Source organism: Oreochromis niloticus, linkage group LG3 (assembly GCF_001858045.2).
Source record: "Oreochromis niloticus isolate F11D_XX linkage group LG3, O_niloticus_UMD_NMBU, whole genome shotgun sequence".
NCBI lineage: Eukaryota > Metazoa > Chordata > Actinopteri > Cichliformes > Cichlidae > Oreochromis > Oreochromis niloticus.
This window is the reverse complement of record NC_031967.2, coordinates 49,679,856-49,701,693: the sequence shown is the minus strand read 5'-3', so window position 1 is coordinate 49,701,693 and position 21,838 is coordinate 49,679,856. Positions and strand designations below refer to the sequence as shown.

The following is a 21,838-nucleotide window of genomic DNA, read 5'->3' as shown; positions in this document are numbered from 1 at the left end:
TCTGTCTCTCCCTCCCACTCTGTTCCTGTGCTACTGACTGTAACTACCGCCCCTCACCCCAGCGAGAAGCACAAGGCTCACATGCGGAGTGAAGCGGAAAAAAAGTGCGAGAGAGAGGGTGAGAGAAAGAAAAAAAACAAACCATGGCTCGCGTCGTTCACTTCAAAGATCTGGCTCTAAGAGCCATTTCGTTCGCAACCAAAACACCACTACTTCGGAGGTCCCGGCAGACATAGACCGCAAAGGCTGGGTCCTCAGGAGGATGCAGCCTATGAATTTGGACACCCACTTAGTTAACTCTGCTAATCATCTGCAGCAATGTCAGCAGTAAACACTAGAAGGCAACATACCAGAAGCTTCGTCATTATGTGATGATCTGTGGTCATCAAGTGAACAGTATGTTGTTGTTGTTTTATTTCTTCCTCAAACACATATTTTGAGTTAAAGCCACTTTGTTCATGAATGGACAATAAAATTCTTGTAGCACAAACTGGATTTATTTTATTATAAAATATTTATAATAAAGGATTAAGTTTGAAGTAAGTGCAATTCATTTAAATATAACATCATCTAAAATCTTACCATTTTCTATTTCAGAACAGTTGTTACATCCCCCAGGAGGATGTCTCTTCTCCCTATTAACCCTTTGTTTTGTCCAGGCTCCACCTCCTGTCCTGATTGGATGCTGCGCAGAGTCTGGCTAATTGGTAATCAGCAGAGCACTATTTAAGGCCTGTGGAGCTGTGCTTCTGTGCCCTCTGGCCATTTTGGTTGCCATACCTATGCAGGCTTGCATGCCTTTGTAACTTGTATGAGCATTGTTTTCATGTTCAGACTGCTGTAGGGGAGAGCTGCCTTTTGCTTTGATACCCTGTTTTCTCCTGTTTATGTGTTGTTAGGTAGGTTATGGTTATAGGTTGTATATTTTGTTTCTTTGGAGTTAGGTAAGTTTCTTTTATTTCTATATCAGGGATGTTTTGTTTGTTATGTTGGCCTTGGCTCTCCCTGACGTTACACCTCAGTCTGAACCCAAATCTCATCACCAGAATTAAATAAACCTTCTACACTTACCATCTTGACTCCTCCTTCACTATCCACCTTTATGTTCGTCCCTTCAACCCCCTAGACTAGCCAGGGGACGTAACATAAATTGGGCGCTCATCCGGGATATTATCCTGTTTAATCCATTTTTTAGATGGTGAAGGTTTGGAGTTGTTTGTTTCTGCTGGTGTGTTTGGCAGAGGTAGTTAGTATGGCAACTGGTGTTTTCAATTTGAGTGCGTTTTTGAGTAGTCCTTCTTGGGAGGAGTTACATGTGTGTAGAAAACATGATTTGTTTGCTATAGCAGCACACTTTGAGTTAAATGTATCAAGGCAATTGGTGAAAGAGGACTTGAAAACTGCTGTTTCAAACAAGCTTGTGGAAGAAGGCCTGCTTCCTGTTTCTAAATCACCTCGTTTGCCAGTTCCTCTTGACAGGACCCCTAATGAAGGAGTGAAGCCTGCTGTGTTAAAGGAAGAAGGGCAAAACCCTGCTGCTGTGGAGCAACAAACAGTGGAAAATTTGGGCACTAATGGCTCACCTTCTTTTGCTACTCCATCTTCTCCTCGTTCAAGACAAGAAGTATTACTCAAGGTACGTTTGGCTAAATTACAGTTGGAGGCTCAGGATAAAGCCCAAGCTCGTCAGGCAGAGTTGGAACTTCGCAGGTTGGAGTTGGAAGCAGAGACAGAAAAGGTGTTAAAGCTGAAAAGGTTGGAGCTGGAGTTGCAGACTGAAAGGGAGGTCAGACTGCATCAGTTGGAGTTACAGGCACAGACTTCAAGAAGTACTACCACTCAACCTAGTTCTGCAAATTCATCTGCTGTTGGTGAAACAACCTCCTCCCCTGTAAACACAGGTGGTTTTAATGTGAGTAAAAACATTGTGTTGGTACCTCCTTTTCGTGAATCAGAAGTTGATACATATTTCAATGTGTTTGAACGTGTTGCTGCCTCGTTGCACTGGCCGAGAGAAGTTTGGCCATTGCTTCTTCAGTGCAAATTGGGAGGCAAAGCACAAGAAGTCTGTTCTGCTTTGTCTTTGGAAGAAAGTTTGAAATATGATGTAGTGAAGTCTGCTATCCTTGCTGCATATGAACTTGTTCCCGAAGCGTATAGGCAACGCTTTCGCAATCACAAAAGAACCGCAAATCAGACTTTTGTAGAGTTTGCTCATGAAAAAGCGACTCTTTTTGATAGATGGATAACAGCAAGTAAAGTTCTCGACTACAACTGCTTACGTGAACTGATACTGCTGGAAGAGTTCAAAAATGGCCTGCCAGAACGCATGGTTGTACACCTTAATGAACAGAAGGTTTCCACTTTGAAAGAAGCAGCTGTAATAGCTGATGAATTTGTGTTGACTCATAAGACTGTTTTTGTGCAGAAACATGAAGTTACCACCCGAGAACCTCCCCCACGAAAGGATCCTTCAAGCCCACGACGGACTTTTGCTTCAAGGACTGAAAGGGAATGTTTCTATTGTCATAAACTTGGTCATGTTGTTGTTGAATGTCCCGCTTTGAAGCGCAAGAACCAGTCACCAAAAGGAGTAGGGTTAATTAAAACCATTCATGCTAAGAGAGGGGACCAAAGTGAAGGAGTTGATCCCTGCTTCAAACCCTTCCTCTTAGATGGCACTGTGTCATTGACCGGGAAGCCTGAGGATGAAAAACCCATTCGAATACTCAGAGATACGGGAGGGTCACGATCAGTGATTTTATCTGATGTATTACCTTTGAGTGACCATTCTTCTTGTCATGGTAGCATTCTGATTCAAGGAGTTGAAATGGGCTATGTTGACGCTCCTTTGCATTATGTCCACATCAAGTCAAAGTTGGTTAATGGCATCTTCTCTGTGGCAGTACGCCCCTCACTTCCCATAAAAGGGGTGCAGTTCATTTTGGGGAATGATATTGCTGGTGGGAAAGTGCAATCTGTTCCCGAAGTAACACATGATCCAACATCCAACTTGAAGAGCAACGACCTAGCAACATGTTTTCCATCTGTTTTTCCTGCTTGTGTTCTCACCAGGGCTCAAACAAGACGTAAAGCTGCAGAAATTGATTTGGCAGACTCTTCGTTGGCTCTGGCTACAGATGATTGGCAAACCTTGATTGATCTTAAAAGTGGCTCAAAGGATACTATCGAGAAGTGGAAGGATCTCCATCTCTCACAGTTAGACTTGCCAGTCACACGTGAAAGCCTTATTGCTGCTCAGAAGTCTGATCCCTCATTGACTAAATGCTTTACTTCTCTTTCTGAAACAGGAAATAAAAAGGCTTCCTATTTCTTGGAAGATGGGGTCTTGATGCGCAAGTGGACTGCACACCCAAGTTTAACAGCAGATGTAGAGGGAAGCTGTTCTGATGACTGTGACTGGAGCACTACTTATCAGATTGTTGTGCCTCTTGAGTATCGTCCCTATGTAGTCTCCCTTGCACATGAGCACCCCCTGTCTGGTCATTTGGGAGTTACAAAAACGTACAACAAGATACTCAACCATTTCTTTTGGCCAGGATTGAAGGCTGATGTAGTTGAGTTTTGCCGCACTTGTCAAACATGTCAGATTGCAGGAAAGCCAAACCAGACAGTTCCTATAGCTCCTCTTCATCCTATACCAGTACTTGGTGAACCTTTTGAACGTGTCATTGTGGACTGTGTTGGTCCATTACCCAAGACAAAGAATGGTAATCAGTTTTTACTGACTGCACTGTGTACTTCGACTTGTTTTCCAGAAGCTGTCCCACTCAGAAGAATAACTGCACCTTTGGTGATTAAAGTTTTGACAAAGTTCTGCACTACTTTTGGTCTACCAAAAGTAGTCCAGACAGACCAAGGAACTAACTTTCTGTCTAAACTTTTCAAGCAGGTCATGCAGACTCTTGGGATTAAGCATGTTGTGTCAAGTGCATACCATCCTGAGTCTCAAGGAGCATTAGAGTGCTGGCATCAGACACTCAAGGCAACGTTGCAGAAATACTGCTTGGATACTGGAAAAGAGTGGGATGAGGGAGTACCCCTGATGGTGTTTGCCATGCGTGAAGCTAAACAAGAATCCCTTGGGTTTAGCCCAAATGAACTAGTGTTTGGTCATTCTGTTCGGGGACCTTTGAAGTTGTTGAAAGAACAGTTCTTGTCAACAGACCATGTTGTGAAAACTAATGTTCTGGATTATGTTTCACAGTTCAGAGAGCGCCTCCATAAGGCCAGGTTGGCAGCTGCAGAAGCCCTCTCCTCTGCTCAGGGGAAGATGAAGAGTTGGTATGATAAGAAAGCCGTTCCTCGATCTTTCAATCCAGGTGACAAGGTTTTGGTTCTTCTACCAACTGCTAGCTCTGCATTGTCTGCCCGCTTCTGTGGACCATACCAGGTGGATAAGAAAGTAAATGACACTGACTATGTGATTAAAACACCGGACAGGAAGCGTAAAACACGCTTGTGCCATCTTAATATGCTCAAATCTTTTCATTCTAGAGCTGATTCTCTCTGCGGTCCTGCAGATACGTCTGTGGCATCTCTGCCAGAGCAAATCTCATCTCCAGAAACTCTCTTGTTAAATTCTTCCTCAGGACTGAGGTCGAGTTTAGATGAAGATGGGCTCAAACTTTGTGATGCCAGCTACCAGAGTGCCAGAATGCTTAATTCTGAGGTACTGTCCCAGTTGTCTACATATCTTTTTCACTTGACCCGTGAGCAACAGTTGGACATTGAAAGGCTTGTCAACATTCATTTAAAACTCTTTGGGGACATGCCTTCCCATACTACTGTAATAGAGCACGACATCGATGTGGGGAATGCAGTGCCTATTAAGCAGCATGCTTACCGTGTGAATATGGCAAAAAGAGAAATGATAAACAAAGAAGTAGACTACCTTCTGAAGCATGGATTGGTTATTCCAAGCTATAGTCCATGGAGCTCTCCATGCCTGGTTACACCAAAATCAGATGGAACACCGCGCTTTTGCACAGATTTCCGCAAGGTAAATGCAGTCACAGTGCCTGATTCCTTCCCACTGCCCCGTATTGAGGACTGTATTGATAGTGTCGGATCTGCTGCGTATGTGAGTAAGCTTGACCTTCTTAAAGGTTATTGGCAAGTTCCTTTGACAGAAAGAGCATCAGAAATCTCAGCTTTCGTAACACCTGATCACTTTTTACAATATACAGTCATGGCATTTGGAATGAGAAATGCTCCTGCTACCTTCCAGAGGTTAATGTCAACTGTATTATCTGGTGTGGCAAACTGTAATGTTTATCTTGATGATGTGGTCATCTATTCTTCCAACTGGTCAGGGCATGTCGACACTTGAGCCACTGTGTTCAAGCGTTTAGCTGATGCTTCCTTGACCCTCAACTTGGCTAAATGCGAGTTTGGTAAGGCTACAGTGACCCACCTTGGAAAGGAAGTTGGGCAGGGCAAGGTTCGCCCTATCAGTGCAAAGGTTAATGCCATCCTCAACTTTCCTGTGCCAACAACACGCAGATTTCTGGGGATGGTTGGTTACTACAGGTGTTTCTGTAGGAATTTTTCTGAAGTGGTAACCCCACTGACAAACCTGTGCAGCCCGAAGGTACCATTCATTTGGAGTCCTGAGTGTCACCATGCTTTTGAATGTGCAAAAGGTCTTCTGTCGAGTTCACCTGTTCTTGTTGCTCCAGACTTTTCTAAACCATTCAAGCTTGAAGTGGATGCCAGTGAGGTGGGGGCTGGAGCTGTTCTTCTTCAAGATGATGGACAAGGAGTGAGTCATCCTGTCTGCTTCTTTGGCAAGAAGTTCGATGCTCATCAAAGACGGTACTCGACAATTGAGAAGGAGACTCTGGCCATGCTTCTGGCTCTTCAACATTTTGATGTGTATGTGGGATCTACTTCCCAACCTGTAGAGGTCTTCACTGATCACAATCCTCTTGTGTTCCTCTCTCGTATGTATAACAACAATCAACGACTGATGAGGTGGGCTTTAATTTCACAAAACTACAACATTGAAATAAAGCATAAGAGAGGATGTGTGAATATTGTGGCAGATGCCCTTTCAAGAATGTGATGGTGTTAGGTTAACAAACTTATACGTTTGTTTTTCTGGGTGGGGGTGTTACATCCCCCAGGAGGATGTCTCTTCTCCCTATTAACCCTTTGTTTTGTCCAGGCTCCACCTCCTGTCCTGATTGGATGCTGCGCAGAGTCTGGCTAATTGGTAATCAGCAGAGCACTATTTAAGGCCTGTGGAGCTGTGCTTCTGTGCCCTCTGGCCATTTTGGTTGCCATACCTATGCAGGCTTGCATGCCTTTGTAACTTGTATGAGCATTGTTTTCATGTTCAGACTGCTGTAGGGGAGAGCTGCCTTTTGCTTTGATACCCTGTTTTCTCCTGTTTATGTGTTGTTAGGTAGGTTATGGTTATAGGTTGTATATTTTGTTTCTTTGGAGTTAGGTAAGTTTCTTTTATTTCTATATCAGGGATGTTTTGTTTGTTATGTTGGCCTTGGCTCTCCTTGACGTTACACCTCAGTCTGAACCCAAATCTCATCACCAGAATTAAATAAACCTTCTACACTTACCATCTTGACTCCTCCTTCACTATCCACCTTTATGTTCGTCCCTTCAACCCCCTAGACTAGCCAGGGGACGTAACAACAGTAAATTGATTATTTTATGCTCAGTGAAATCATTCACAGACCCTGACTTGGTGGTGTTTTTTTTTTTTTTTTTTTTTTTTTTTTTTTTTTTTCTCATCTTAAGCATGTTCACACAAATATTTCTGTCCCATCATGCTTTGCAGGAATGTCTTTTTTCACTAGAAACAGTCTCCTTAGTGGAACAAGGTACAGTGTCAGCATATTAAAGTATGGAGGACCACAAGAGCCACACGCATCGAAAAAGATGCGTGACAACTAAGAATTCTGTGCTTAAGTAATGAATTGTAGAATAAATTATGCATTTGTCAATCCTTTTTGCTAACATGTTTTCATATCTGTGTCGGGCAGAGTGTAAATCCCGAGGCTGAATGGCTTTTGTACAAGCACACACGCTTCTTAGCAGGGCAAAGCTATGAGCTGATTTTGTCTCTCTGTCATTCTGTAATTCATCTCATGTAAACAGTAACATGGCACAGCATGAGGTGAAAAAAGGCACATACCTTTGACGTTGCGTGATGAACTTTGTATTCCTCGTCCACACAGTCTTAAAAAAGTTTTCGGTGGTTCGACACGCCGTGGACGAAAGGCCCAAACGCATAGAAACAGTTGCGTTTTCATAAATACTCTTCTAGGTGTGGACGTAGCGTAAAGGAGTTAGTAGTTTATTTTATTACTTTTATTTATTGCTTAATTGTTTACTAAATGTTTGAGGTGTGAAATAAACCGCAATGTGGTTGGAAGATATGTTTGTGCACGCGGGGGGCCTAGCAAAAAACGCTTGGGAACCACTGATCTAATTGAACATACGCAAGACATAACAATTTATAGACATGCACACTATAACTATCTAAAGTAACCCGTGTTACTTGTTTTCACTCACGCTTCATCAACTCTTTCTCTCTGCACCCTGCAAAGCACAGAAGAAGTACAAAACAAATATAAATACAAGACCTTATGACTAGATCAAAAATAATAGAAATGGATTGCAGTGGTGCTGTGTTAAAGTGTTAAACTGCAGTGTTAAAGCTTCAAATACAGACATCACCCAGCAGTTTCTGAGTAAGTGTGTTTTGGATTAATCTCGTTTATTTAACAGCAGCATTGTTCCATATACAGCTCATATGATTATAAGCTCTTAATGTACTCTTACTTAAAGAGCACTGGCATGTCGCAGCATGTTTGGGTGATTTAGTTTTATGGACTTGAACTTGGATGTCTACAACCAGTGTTTCCAACGTAACACAAAACGATTTAATCACAACAGCACTGACTTTTACAGAGAGAAGAGGAGGCACTTTAATCAATGGTGTTCTGTATATAAGGGTTGGATTAGTGCAAGAGCTGTTACTGGTGGAGCAGTTTAAGAGCACTGTGCTTGAAATCAATTCACATATGTATACAGTGGCTTGCACAAGTATTCAGCCCCCTTGAACTTTTCCACATTTTGTCACATTACAGCCACAAACATGAATCAATTGTATTGGAATTCCACGTGAAAGACCAATACAAAGTGGTGTACACGTGAGAAGTGGAACGAAAATCATACATGATTCCAAACATTTTTTACAAATAAATAACTGAAAAGTGGGGTGTGCATAATTATTCAGCCCCTGAGTCAATGTGTTGTTGTGGGTGTAGGGCAGGTCAAAATTGGATCCAGGTTTGCAGGTAATGGAAACATAGATACGAGACTAAACTAAATATTGTGGAACTGGTGAAATTAAATTCTGCAGTTGACATTCTGTTCAGTCAATCATATTATTATTATTATTATTATTATCGTATACATTTAAATATAGACACTTCAATTTTATTCAGTTAGCACTTTATCATCAGCTGGTTATGCAAACAGGACTATTCATCACTCATTTGGTGTCCAGATGTCGAGAATCTGTGGCAAGATCTGAAAACTGCTGTTCACAAACGCTGTCCATCTAATCTGACTGAGCTGGAGCTGTTTTGCAAAGAAGAATGGGCAAGGATTTCAGTCTCTAGATGTGCAAAGCTGGTAGAGACATACCCTAAAAGACTGGCAGCTGTAATTGCAGCAAAAGGTGGTTCTACAAAGTATTGACTCAGGGGGCCGAATAATTACGCACACCCCACTTTTCAGTAATTTATTTGTAAAAAATGTTTGGAATCATGTATGATTTTTGTTCCACTTCTCACGTGTACACCACTTTGTATTGGTCTTTCACCTGGAATTCCAATAACATTGATTCATGTTTGTGGCTGTAATGTGACAAAATGTGGAAAAGTTCAAGGGGGCCGAATACTTGCACGCCACTGTGTGTGTGTGTGTACATATATGTGTGTGTGTGTGTGTGTGTGTGTATATATATATATATATATATATATATATATATATATACACATATATATACATATATATATATACACATATATATACATATATATATATATATATATATCTATATATATACAGAGAGAGAGAGAGAGAGAGATACAGCCAAATGGATTTGGACTCACTAAAAAAGTAGTTTGGTTATTATTTCACAAAATATAAAATAAATGTAGGGTTGGGCCACTTTACAGGGCATCTACAATATAACACAGACATCATAACAATCAGATGATCAGGATAATGGCTTATCACCACTCTAAGATGATCAGTAGTGAAACAGGCTTTCTATCTCTGAACTGCTGCCTATTTGTTTCTGGTCCTTCTGATGAGCAGCAGGATCATGGGTGGTGAACTGGATTTGCTGCAGTTTCTCAGTTTTTCCCGTTCCAGGCAATTTCTCTTGATGCAAAGTACAATCTTACTGGTGTATCCATAACCATGGCTTACTGCACACAAAGAGATGGAATTAGTTATAACATATATGCAGTTGTGGTGCTTCAGCATCTAACCAGCCCTACAGAAGAGGAACTAGCATCTTTAAGTGGCAGGCAATTTCAAATGCAGCGTTTCTATCAGCCCAGCAAACACACAAACTGTTTTTATGTTTTTTTTTCAAATGTCCTAATAAGGAGCTACTTTTTACTTTATTATTTTTTATACATTTCCAAGCCTGTACTTTTAGAATTTTACTTCAGTAAAATAAGTTACCAAAGTTAAAAGTACTTTTTGAAAAGTACTAATGTATTGAAATCTGTATTAACTGTCTCTTTAGTATTCGTCACATATTATCTGCAATATAACATCATTGCCTCAGTCTTACCTCTTGTACTAGAGAATAAAAAGCATCATCTGCCACAAGTTGATAGACATGTGATGAAGTTCTTCTTGCAGCGGACTTTTCTGGTTCTGTTTTGACAACAGAATTAAATCAGTCGATCGCAACAGTTTCTACTCAATAAACCACTTATATTGGCTTACATTCTTCATTCTTCAAGTTAATTGATAATGTATTTAATAGAGGTTGATATGAATACGAATGGCTTTTAACAAGTCATAACAAGTCTCACCTTCATCTACTTCAGCGTACTCCTGTTCTACGAGGTAGTAACAGGGTCCAGAAGACAATCCATCTTCATCTAAAGGAGACATAGAGTGAGAGTAAAGTGAGGATATCAATATGTTGAAAACACTGAAGAAAATCTGTATTGTGGTTAATTACGTCAAATTTTACATTTTAGAAATGTAAAATATACGTATAAGGCAATACCTGCAGTTTTATAAAAAGATAGCTGCATTTTTATACTATATACATTGTTTTTGTCATTTCCAAATGAGTAAGATGATTGAATATTGATTATATCGTGTTCCTATTCTTGTTTTGTTTAATTTATAGTTTATTCTAAACTGAATACAAAATTTCACTGTATGCCACTTTTAGTTTTGAGTTGTACAAAACAAACTCACACCTCTCACTCTAGATGTGTGTCTAAAAGTCATGCTTGAACCATATTAGCACTGTGGTTTTTATTTGAAGCACAAGTCCAGGAAACTCATGTTCTCACCACCGCCTACACATTTAGCAATAACAGATACACATCACAATAAAGGGTAAGGCAGTATCAGACAAACAAGTCTTGTTTGACTTCATAAATCAAATTTGTGATAAAAGTTATATCAACTTAAATTCTGCTAGTGTAAACTTCATAAGTTTAAATTTTTTAACAGGAGATAGCTATAATTTACATGGCATTACCTGTTTTTTTCCTGTTTTTATTTACAGTAGCGTATGTTGCTTTGCTTGCATTAGGTGCACTGGCCTCTGTGATTAAAAAAAAAAACAACAAAACATCAAAAGACAATAATAGTCTAAACAGAGTTTTTTATGACAGGACATTTAGCTTCTGTTTTTCACAATTAAAAATCTTTTAATGCATATTACTTTAACCAAGTATTTATTTCATGTTGGTCAAAAGGACACACATTTTTATTTGTTATTACAATAACAATTAAGAGCACATCCTAATAAATAGTTCTTGGCTTTCCTGTGTGGTGCACTGTTAACATTTGGTTTTAAAGTACTTTATAGGTTCCAAAAGAGAGTAAGTTAAGTTATTTTAGCATAGTTAAGTCTCTTGCAGGATGCCATACACATGGGTAATTAAACAGTGTTTGTGTTCTGACCTGCTTGACGCTCTGTTGAATCTGAAGTCCGCACCTTAGTTGACAGATAGAGCAGTGCTATAGTACAAGGAAGAAAAACAAAGTCACCAGTGAACAACATGGAAAAAATAAAGGTATTTTTAAAACTTTAGACAACAACAGTACTATGAAAAAGTCATGAGCCACTGCTATTTCTTTGTATTTTGCTAAAACAATTTGGAAACAGTTGAGGCAGTTTGCTTAAATGTGTAAAAACATACATGGAAATGAGGTGTAAAAGACAAAAAAAAGAGTGTTTAAAAGACATTTAGTATAAGCACCTTTATTCTTGAACACAGTCTAAAGTTTCTTAGGAAAGCTTCTTTGTAATTTATTTAAGTAGTCTTCAGAAATGGTTCTGAAGACTAACTGAGGAGACAGATTAATCTTTCAGGTCTTTGTCGGATCTTATCATGATTCTTCAGGACATGACTTTCAAGGACTTTCCATTTGACGTTGATCTGGACTTTTCCAAAGTACTGTTCTTTTGAGAATTTCAAAACAGCAAAACAATGAGCACAAAATTCTACATGAAATATAATATTTGTTATTTGCTTTACCTCTGTCCCAGTAATCTTTCCCAAAGTGACGCAGTGCCCCCACCACCAACACAACACTCAATAAAACAGTGACAATAATCCAAGGTGTGGCAGCAGGGCTTTCCTTTGTGGAAATATCTGGATGAACTCCTGAATATATTTGTAAATATGAATAAAGTCGTTTAATTTATCTTTTGAAAAAATTAAAAAAAAAAGCAAAAAAAAAAGGTCAAACAGGAAGATGAAAATCAGTCAGAAGGTATGTGAAAGTTTAGTACACCTGTTCCATTTGCTTAAAGTTTACCTTTAACACTGCATACTGGAAATTCCACAGTATTTCAAAAAGCTACAAATTTAAATGACAGCAGTCAAATGTATCTATGAAATTTATTTTAAAACTTTGTTGTTTCTCACCTGTGTTCTGACCTGTGACAGTCAGCCAGCTCACTGGTGACTCTCCAGCTCCTGAAATGCTGCATTTGTAAAGTCCTTCATCAGACTTGGAAACTCTGCCGATGGTCATGTATCCTGTGGAGCTGTTCCTGATGGGGAGTCCATCTTTGTAGAACTCAGCTGTGAAGTTGGAGGAAGTTGCCTTGTTCCTGCAGCTCAGAGTCACAGCTTCTCCCTCCATCACAGGAACAGCAGGACTCTCCAGGATCACAGAACCAGCTGAAAACCAACATGTATAAATCTATTCAATGATGTGTTTGATTATGACAACGTATTGCTTACTAAATGGAAACTTACCAGTAACAGTGACGTTGATAATGTTGCTTTTCTCCCCTCCTTCAGTCTCACATATGAACTCTCCACTGTCGTCTGGATAAAGATTTTTTATAGAGCAGGACGATCCTGTTGCTGTTTTCTCATTAGTGTAGCTGCATGATTTCATTTTCCCTCTCAACTTATGTACAACATTATAATGAGAGACGCCCTCACAGTAAAAAGTTACCGCCTCATATTCAAATAACTGTGATCTGTTTGGAACAACACGAAGAAAAACTGCATCTGAGACTAGGAAAAAGGGGAAATTCAGTTCAGTTTTATTGTTTAATAAAAATGTTGTCAAATTATACAGAACAAAATAAGAACAGATAAAAATAATGGAAAATATTTATCGAATTTACATTGATTAAATATACATGAGGGATGAACACGTCCTACATCTAATTTCTAAATTATCTACTTTTCCATCAAACAATTGCAAAAATAAATACTGATATCAGTGAGCAGGTAGCTGGGACTCACCAACGTTGTCATCATGTGCACACAGCAGGATCTTGACAGTTATCACTGAAGAGAATTAAAGAGCTATCTATTAAAATAAATACTTTATTATGATCTTAATAATTACTGACATTTTTACAGCATCATTACTTTTAACCTTTATATTGCTTAGTTTTATTGTGGATGTAAGACAGTACTCACACAGCTTGATGCAGGCAGCTCTGAACACCATGATGTCGTGCTGCAGACTGAATACTAAAGTGTGAAAACTGAGAGCAGGGCGTCTTCCTGTTTGTCTTCCTGCTCTTAAAGCAGTTTTACTACCACTACCACTACTACTTTCTACTATTTCTTTTACAACTCAATGCTAATTAATGTAATCATTTAACTTTACTAAAGTAGTTTCCACAGTAACCAAGTTGATCTTGTGTCAGCTTAAGCTTCAGTGTTTCAGTTTCCTATCTGTGGGTGGAGCAAGGAACTGCTTCAGTGTCTGAAAAATGTTAGCAATTCAACAAATGTGTAAAAGCACTTTAGAGAAATAAGAGAGTTAACACTGCTGAAGATAAAGTGATTATGTCATTCAAATGTATTAGTGACTATTTCAGTAAAAACGGATCATTAGAAGGAACTGAACATGATTGATTCATGTACAGAATCCAGATTGGTGGTTAGACTCCAATGGCCCATCACAGCATAATGGATTCCTATCGGTGATAGGGATTAGGCAAGAAACCCCTGGTGGTTGTGGTGGAGCCCGAGTGACATAGGAGGGGCAGTGATGGGGAGGAGGTGGGTTACACAAAGGTGTCTGCAAGAGAAAGTCTTAGGTGTAAAGGAGTAAAGAGGAGTAAAAAAAAGTGCCAAGTAAAGACTGATTGGCAAACTAGATGATTTGAACCAGACCAGTGATGTTACAATCAGCCTGACAGTGTTGTAAAGCTTAGATATAGACACACATTCCACTTTAGATATACTTTATAGTCTTTAGTGATACTCAATTTGTCAACGATCAGGACTCCTATTTTAAAATTTCTTTTTCAAAAATTAACCAAGTAGTTTCAAAACACATGGCCTGGAAACAGAGGACTTAAATACACAGGAGGTGATTAGAGGAAATGGGAACACATTTCCTCTAATAAGATAACCTTTATTAGTCCCACATGTGGGAAATTTGTTAATGTGTTCCCAGCTGACTGACATGAGCCTAATGACAGGCCAGGGGAAGTGAAACTAAATACAATGAACAAAGAACACACGACTCCTTCGAAATAAAACAGGAAACACTGAAACTAGACATGACAACAGATCTTAACAGACCTAACACGTGATGAACGATACAAGAACCCAAACACAGAAACCAAGGACACAATAAATAATGACTGCCTTTAACCTCAACTAAAAGCTAAATAGGAATGACACATGAACTAATCACAATTCAAAAATGAGACAAATACCAAATGTACTCAAGAGCACTGGGTCAGAGACCCAGCCTGTGATACTTTGCAGTAACGTAGGTTAACAACTGTAAAACTCTGATCCCTGTGATTCATTATCCAGCAGTCATTTCATTCAGGTTTTTTCTTATCACAAATAAGGTTTTTCTTTATTGTTTCAAATATATTTATTTCAACTATATAAAATGCAAAGAGACCTTAAACCCAAAACATGATAGGAGAAATACACATCTCAATAAAGAGAAAATAACCACATAATCTATGAATGTAGAAATAACAATGCTGTGGTTGGGTTGCACATCTCATACATGCACACATTTGAGAACAGCAAGTTAGAGGGGAGGTGTGTGGCTGGACTGACAGATGGTTTTAAGCTGGGAGTAAATTAGGTCAGGTTGAGAGATGAGGTCAGGCAGGAGTTTCGGTAGATTATGACTTTCACAAACCACAGTGTGATCGGCAGTAAGAGCAGAGCTGATGTTTATCACGCATGTTCAAAGTGACAAGAAGAAGTGAAAAAAGGTATTTGTAGAAACAACAGATCAACCAGTTCATTTCTTGAGACAGTCACTATTACCAGTGAATGAATCACTAAGTTATTCATTAACTACAAGAAGTATGATGGGATAATAATTGGTTTTATTGCTCTATTTTTCACAATTGCATGGACTATTGTCCGCTTCATGGCAATTACACTAACACATAGGTGAACACAAGTTAGTTGGTCTAGCTTTGACTTTCTATCAGTGAAGAACAGCAGCAGAACCACAATCACAACTATGAAAAGAGTCTGTAAGATGAGGTGACAGCTGTGCTCTGAGGCATGGTCTCACTCACTGTGTCTGCAGAGATTATTTATCATGTATAAAGGACACGGGCAGATTTAAATGTGTTTTTCTGATCAAAATATATTAAACATATTGTTTTTAAATTATGCAATAATATTGAATGTGTTAAGTCTTCCCCCTGCAGTAAATCAACCAGCATTACAACACTGGCAGAAATAAAGTTACACACAGTTTGACTTTGAGTTGATTTCAATATTTCTTCAATGGAGGTTTTACTTAGTTCAGTGTCAGTGCCAGCAGCTCGTAATGGCAGAGAAAGTTGAGTCTTTAACTCATCTGATTCAGGTACAGCCTCAGGCTGGCACTGAGGGCTTCAGCATATAGAGTATCGTAATTTGTAGCATATTGGCACATACATGGTGGAATTAGAAAGGATGTTTTTTTTAACATGAACAACACTAATTTGTGTAATGTCTAAATTCCAAGAGATAATTGATTTAAAAAAGTAATGGTAATACTTTGCATATTTAAATTTTCTTAAATATTTAAAATATGCTTGATAAATTATTACATTGTTACAATCCATATTGCAAGTTCACCATGAAACGTGATGAAGCTTTGTATCTTTTAAGAAGACTTATAAAGTCACAAAATTCTATTTACTTCCCTGGTTTGTGGATTTTTTTTAAAGAAGAAAGAAAGATTAAATAAAGGCTCATTTTTATCCTTCTTAGTAGTAGTAGCTCAGAAAGTGACCTTTTGAGGCCTATCATAAACTAAAACAGTTAAGGTCAAGCAGAAACAAGCTGAGCTCCACCTCAGCATCTAAATCATATCCTCTTCTCACTTCTGCTTTTACAAAGTCTGACAAATAAATAAAAAACAACAACAACAAAAAAACCCACCCCCAGCTGATTTTCGTTACTTTACTGAACAGCTGCTGCAACATAAAACAAGCCACCAGATATTTAGTCTGTGCACTAGACCAAACTTCACATAGAGACATGCCCAGTAAACGTTGCAGGTGTATTTCACTGCTTACCACAAATTTGGTTCATCTGGTTTGGAAAACAAAGCAATGCAACACATTTACATTAGTGGTAGACCACGGTGACAACCTGCTGTCTAGAAGAAATGAGCTGCAGTTGCTCTTTTCTTATAAGCAACATTCACACACAAGCAAAAAGAACCCAAGAAACAAGTGGTTTAATTTTAACTTCTACATAAGAGACAGACACATTTGGTAGTATGTGAACTTTATCTCTTCTTATAACCATGAGTGTCTGACAGCTGTTTTTAGCTGAAGACACACATAACAGTTTGTTGACATTCACACCAAACCCAGCAGATGATGTACAGCTTGTTCAATTACAATAATAATATGTGATAAATGTCTTCACTTCCTCTCAGATGTTATTTTGTCTTCATTCCACTCTTTTTTTTGAGACCTGTCAGATAAAGAAGTACAGAACAAAAAAATATTTATGTATTTATTTTCTTTAAAGGATAGAAAAAATGCTGTTGTTAGTATTAACTTCACACCAATATTAACTTCACAGGACAGCTACTAAACAAGCATTAAAATTTTGTCATGTACTATTAGTGTTCTTAGCATTGCTAGTATTTAATATTTACCACACATCATATATTACATGTTATCTGAATGCAAGACATAAGGAATGATTAATCACGGTTAATCTTACCTTTGAGTTCAGTCTCACCCAGGTGTAAGGTGTAGTAAATGGCTCTAGAATATAACGTGTCATCATCTAATGGAGAGATACAGCCGGAGTGAGAGGACAGACGACCACAGTAACATCAGTGATGATGAACACTATTTGCTATTCAATGAATTCATTTGAAATCTTAGGAAAATCTGGTAATGAGAAGAAAATAATGTCACTCTTATTTCAGATACTTGTAAGGCACTGCTGGACAATGAACTATAATCTCTAACCAGGTTTTTGTTGTTTGTCTGGGGCTTCATCTTGATACAAACAGTATCACCTGCTCTGAACAATTTCTTAAATTACTGCCCTACATTTTGTTAATCTAGCTACTGAAGCTTTAATGTTGCTTTCCTAGCATCACAGACTTAAGAATTAAAACAATATTTCAAAAATATATATTTTTGTCAATACTCAGACAAACTTTTTTAGAGAGTTTTTTCTATTTAAAGTGGTTAATTATGTAAAGAGTTTCATTTAAATGCGCAGATTTAATTCTAAATAACACATCTAACAAAAATGCAGGACTTACAACACACGAAAGCGGATCTTTTTTGTGTGTGTTTTTTGTTTTCCTGTTTTAAAATTTATTAAATTTTCTCTGGCTTTTTTGTCTTTTTGTATCAATAATGAAAAGAAAAATAATAATTGAATATATTTCTTCTTCCTTTCCTTTCTTAAAAAGCAGCAGATGTTGCTGTGTTGCAGAAATAAATTAAAATTAATTAAATAAGAGAAATAATAGCATACAAAGAAGAGAAGGCACTGAGTAGCCATAGTCTGTTTCTTAATTTAAGTTATTTAGCACAGAGGTCCCAGACCTTTTTTGACCCACGGACCAGTTTAATGTTAGACAGTATTTTCACGAACTGGCCTTCAAGGTGTCGCAGATAAATACAACAAAATAAAATGACATGACCAAAATTACAGCATCATCAATATTTCTTTGCGAAATTTGTCTCATAATAGGTAATATTGTGTTTCTATTTCCAAGTTTAATAACAATTAATGGGAAATATTGACACAACATCCGTGACTCGGTTTGATTCTGTGCTAAACCCGAATTACATTTGTTGACAGACAGAGTAATGCTGCAGCACAGGAGTTGCACTTAACAATATTTTTGGTGCAATGATTAAATAAAGCATGATGAAGCAAGCAAGCAAGCAATTTATATAGCACTTTCAGATCAGCCCCCAGCTGAACACAAAGTGCTGTACACTTGACATGCCAAAGTGATACATTGAACATGTTAAAAAATAAGAAAAATAATAATATAAAATAAATAAAATATATATATAAAAATGATTATTAAAATGACATTAAAATAAATAAAATTAGCACAAATAGCAAAGACAATAATAAAATAGTATAAAAAATGATGATGAGAATTACATTTAAAACAATAAAATCAGCACATTAGATCAAAACAATAAAATCAATAAAATCGGGTCAGACTGTGTCATATGCCAAGGAGTAAAAATGGGTTTTAAGATGTGTTAAGATGAACACAAAGATTTGCAAAAAATATTACTTTGTATTTTCTTTTACCTCTGTCCCACGAATCGTTGCCAAGGTACACTCCAAATGTCAGCACCACAGCGCTCAATAAAGCAATGGCAATGATCCAAGGTGTGTCCTCAGAAGAGAAAAGGCTCTGCTCTTTGAGACAGTCTGGATTAAATGTTGCATCTAAAATAAAGTTCAAAGGGAAGAGAAAAAAAAGATAAAAAAACATAAAATTTGCACAAGCATTTAAAAAACTCTCCTCGATATTTTGTAATTGTGATTAACTTATATCAGCCATTACAACAAAAAAAAAATTGTATTTCACTACTTAAACTTACTGAACTGTATTTTTTTATGACAGAAAAATACTAAATAAAACAAACAAACAAACAAACAAACAAAAAACTGCATCACAACACCTGTGATCGTTAAGACAAGGACAAAGAACCTGTTTCCCACTGTTTTGTCTTAAATTGTTTGCTCCTGCAAATTGGAAAATGAAGTTCATATAAGAACACAGCTGGCACTCACCAACTCTCTGACCTTGAACACCCAGCAGAATCATAATGGTCATCACTGAAGAGATAAAAGAGTTGCAGATTTATGAAGGGACTTGCTGACTCTTACAGCTAACAGTAACGCATCTCAAAACTGTTTCATAAAAATGCAATTCTTTGTCTTTTCAAAAAAATTAACAGCATGCTACATTTTTTTTTAACTTTAGTTAAAAATGATAATTATTTTTCTATTCTTTTCTATTCCTATTTTTTAAATGTGAAAAATACTCACGGAGTCTGATGCCAAGAGCTTTGACTTCCATTGTTTTGCTGCAAACTGAAGACTGAAGTGTTACGGCAGTGAGCAGGGGTGTCCTCCTGCTGCTCAAACAGTTTTAATATCAAATATTTTAAAAACTTCATGCAATTAAACAAAGTAGTTTTACAAAAGTAGCTTCCACTGAGACCGATTTGCTTTTGTGACAAGTAGGTCCTCAGTGATTAAGTTCACTATCTGTGGGTGGAACAAGTAAACCCACTTCAGACTAACGCTGCATTTGACGCAACTAGCAGGCTGGTTTATGTTTTCTATTGTTAGTTTGAAGTTTATCATGTTAATACAGTAGTGTATAACAACGCAACTTATGGTAGTATTATCAAAGAAATACAAGACAAACTTAAATATTTATTTTGTCCATAGTTTACAGTCCATAGACTATACAGAGTGTAAACTGTACCTAATTCTTATTTAATGAGATATTTCAATCAGAAATAAGTCTAAAGTCAACGCAAGCACCTTACAAGGTGTTTGCGTTGTGGATTTTTTTAAAGAGAATATCCACTTTGACCTTTTAAGTCTGAGTAGTGTGGAAAGTATAATTATCATTATTATTGTGACCTTTGACCCATTTACGATGGCCTATTTTGATTAAAAAAGCAATAGATTTAAAAAGTGTAGTTTAGTGTACAGAGTAAAATTCAGCCTTCAGCTCCAGTTTTTGACACAACAGCATTAATAAATACATGTGAATGAATGTACAATACTTGCTGTGATTCAGATTCTTTGGCTGGTTTTTCAGACCAAAAGACCAAAGTATCAAGTTTTATAAATACCTGTTGTAATGGTCTCTGCAAAAATTATCAGGAGTTCTAGTGTAGATTCAAGTCATTGTCACTGTGTTAAAATGTAAGTGCTATGTGAAAACAGCAACTCATGCATTTCTTAAATTTAAAAAAGTGTATAAATATCACGATTAGTATATAGACCACAAGTAGTTTTATAACTTGCTTACTTTGGATTTTGGATTTTGCAAGAGTTGCTGTGACCTCTGCCTTTTGCAACAGGGGGTGCTGCAGCACCTTTACTTCACTATGCCTTGCACTGATGTGTCATCGGCATGGTCCTCTACATTAAACCTTTAAAATATCACAAAATTTTAACAACATCATTCATTTTAACAAACTCTGCAGTTTAGTTTTTTACATGGAAATAGAGAAAATGCTCTCAGAGTCTGATGCAGAAAGCTTAACAGTCTCAACAGCCTCTTCCTGTTCAGCTTTATCCTGGTGCGGAAGCAATACTTAACATCTAAAAATAGCTTCAGGGTTTAGTTCTCTATCAAAGGGGAAAAAGACACAGTTTAATTCTGAAGCATCAATAAACTAACATTAGCTTATTGCCACTAAGCCCAGAGTAAAGGTTTGGGTGGTGGGAAAGTCACGATTATTATCAACGTCAGGGCAAAACTTCATCACAAGTAACCCTTGAGTTAAAGAGAAATGTACCTTTGGAGTAAGGCCTAAATACTAAAAATTCAAATTCTTGTAAACAAATAATAAACAAACACAACTGTTATGAAAACCTGTACACTTATCAGTTTTAAAGGTATCTAGACGATAAGAACAACAATGACACACAACTGGTTGTGGGGATGTGAATATATCAAAAAAGGGCACAAATTCAAACCAATACTTCAGAGCTGGCTGTAGTTTAGACATTTTACATTGAAGTAAGCTGTAATCATTGGACTAGAATTTATGCGGATTTTGTCTGAAAGAATGGAAACTCAGTGAAGAGTCACTACATGATGCAGTTGTAATACTGGCATTAAAAAGGGAAAATGCAGAAAGAAATGATAAACACTTCTTGGGTGCCTAACCTGTGACAGTCAGCCAGCTCTCTGGTGATTCAGCTCCTGAAATGCTGCAACTGTAAAGTCCTTCATCTGCCTTCAAAACCCTATGGATGATCATGCTTCCTGTGAAGCAAGTGCTGATGTGGAGTCCATTGGCACAGACTTCACAATAGCTTTTCCTGATTTTCCTGGGACACCAGGCCTAGAGAGCATATCCCGGCGGGTGGCCGGCGACACCTGAGGAGAATGATCACACACACCTGCAGCTGATCAGCCTCGTCTGGGGGAGCTACTTAGGAAAGCGATCAGCTCTCGTCGACGTTGGATCGTTGTGAGAGAATTTGTCAGTTTGCTCTGTGAACTAAGTCGAAAAAAGTGTTTTGGTTGTCGCTGGTGTGAATCCTAACTTTTGCTCTGATGGTTTGTTGCAGGTTTCAGGAAACGAGGGAACGAAGAGAGCGCACTGTGAATATTCAACAAGGGGAGCAAAGCATGGACCGCTGGCACAGAATGAAGACACTGCACAGGAGTCAGGAACACACATACTCACCTGGAGCACGCACAGAAGACATTCTGAATTCTGGTTGTCTTTTGCACTGTAAATAAACGCACTGTCTTCATTCAAAGAGTCTTGCGTTTGGGTCCTATATCTGCGATCCTGACATCAGGTCCTTTATTCAGGCAGAAATCTGCCTTTGTGTATGCTAAATCT

At 37.9% G+C, this 21,838-nt stretch overlaps 2 protein-coding genes across 4 annotated transcripts; one reads left to right on the top strand and one right to left on the bottom strand.

Moving 5' to 3' along the window:
- Nucleotides 1–608: 608 nt before the first annotated feature.
- On the top strand, nucleotides 609–6,261 carry LOC109198415 (uncharacterized). The gene is made up of 4 exons (XM_019353853.2): nucleotides 609–1,912; nucleotides 4,229–5,108; nucleotides 5,703–5,966; nucleotides 6,191–6,261. The coding sequence occupies exons 1-4, from the start codon at nucleotides 1,196–1,198 to the stop codon at nucleotides 6,259–6,261; spliced, it is 1,932 nt and encodes a 643-aa protein (XP_019209398.1). The 5' UTR covers nucleotides 609–1,195.
- A 2,894-nt stretch (nucleotides 6,262–9,155) lies between these two features.
- On the bottom strand, nucleotides 9,156–13,973 carry LOC102080152 (low affinity immunoglobulin gamma Fc region receptor II-c). 3 transcript variants are annotated; one of them, XM_005463520.4, is made up of 10 exons: nucleotides 13,215–13,963; nucleotides 13,035–13,079; nucleotides 12,534–12,794; nucleotides 12,198–12,455; nucleotides 11,805–11,933; nucleotides 11,227–11,283; nucleotides 10,799–10,864; nucleotides 10,113–10,181; nucleotides 9,866–9,951; nucleotides 9,156–9,491 (listed from the first exon to the last, which is right to left on the bottom strand). In XM_005463520.4, exons 1-10 carry the CDS (start codon nucleotides 13,243–13,245, stop codon nucleotides 9,489–9,491), a joined length of 1,005 nt encoding a protein of 334 aa, XP_005463577.2. In that variant the 5' UTR covers nucleotides 13,246–13,963; the 3' UTR covers nucleotides 9,156–9,488. The 3 variants fall into 3 exon arrangements, 2 of the variants coding, with proteins under 2 accessions (XP_005463577.2, XP_025761924.1); XM_025906139.1 differs by having other exon boundaries at nucleotides 13,035–13,101; nucleotides 13,215–13,958; XR_003219564.1 differs by lacking the exon at nucleotides 9,156–9,491 and adding an exon at nucleotides 10,512–10,613 and having other exon boundaries at nucleotides 9,888–9,951; nucleotides 13,215–13,973.
- Nucleotides 13,974–21,838: the final 7,865 nt, after the last annotated feature.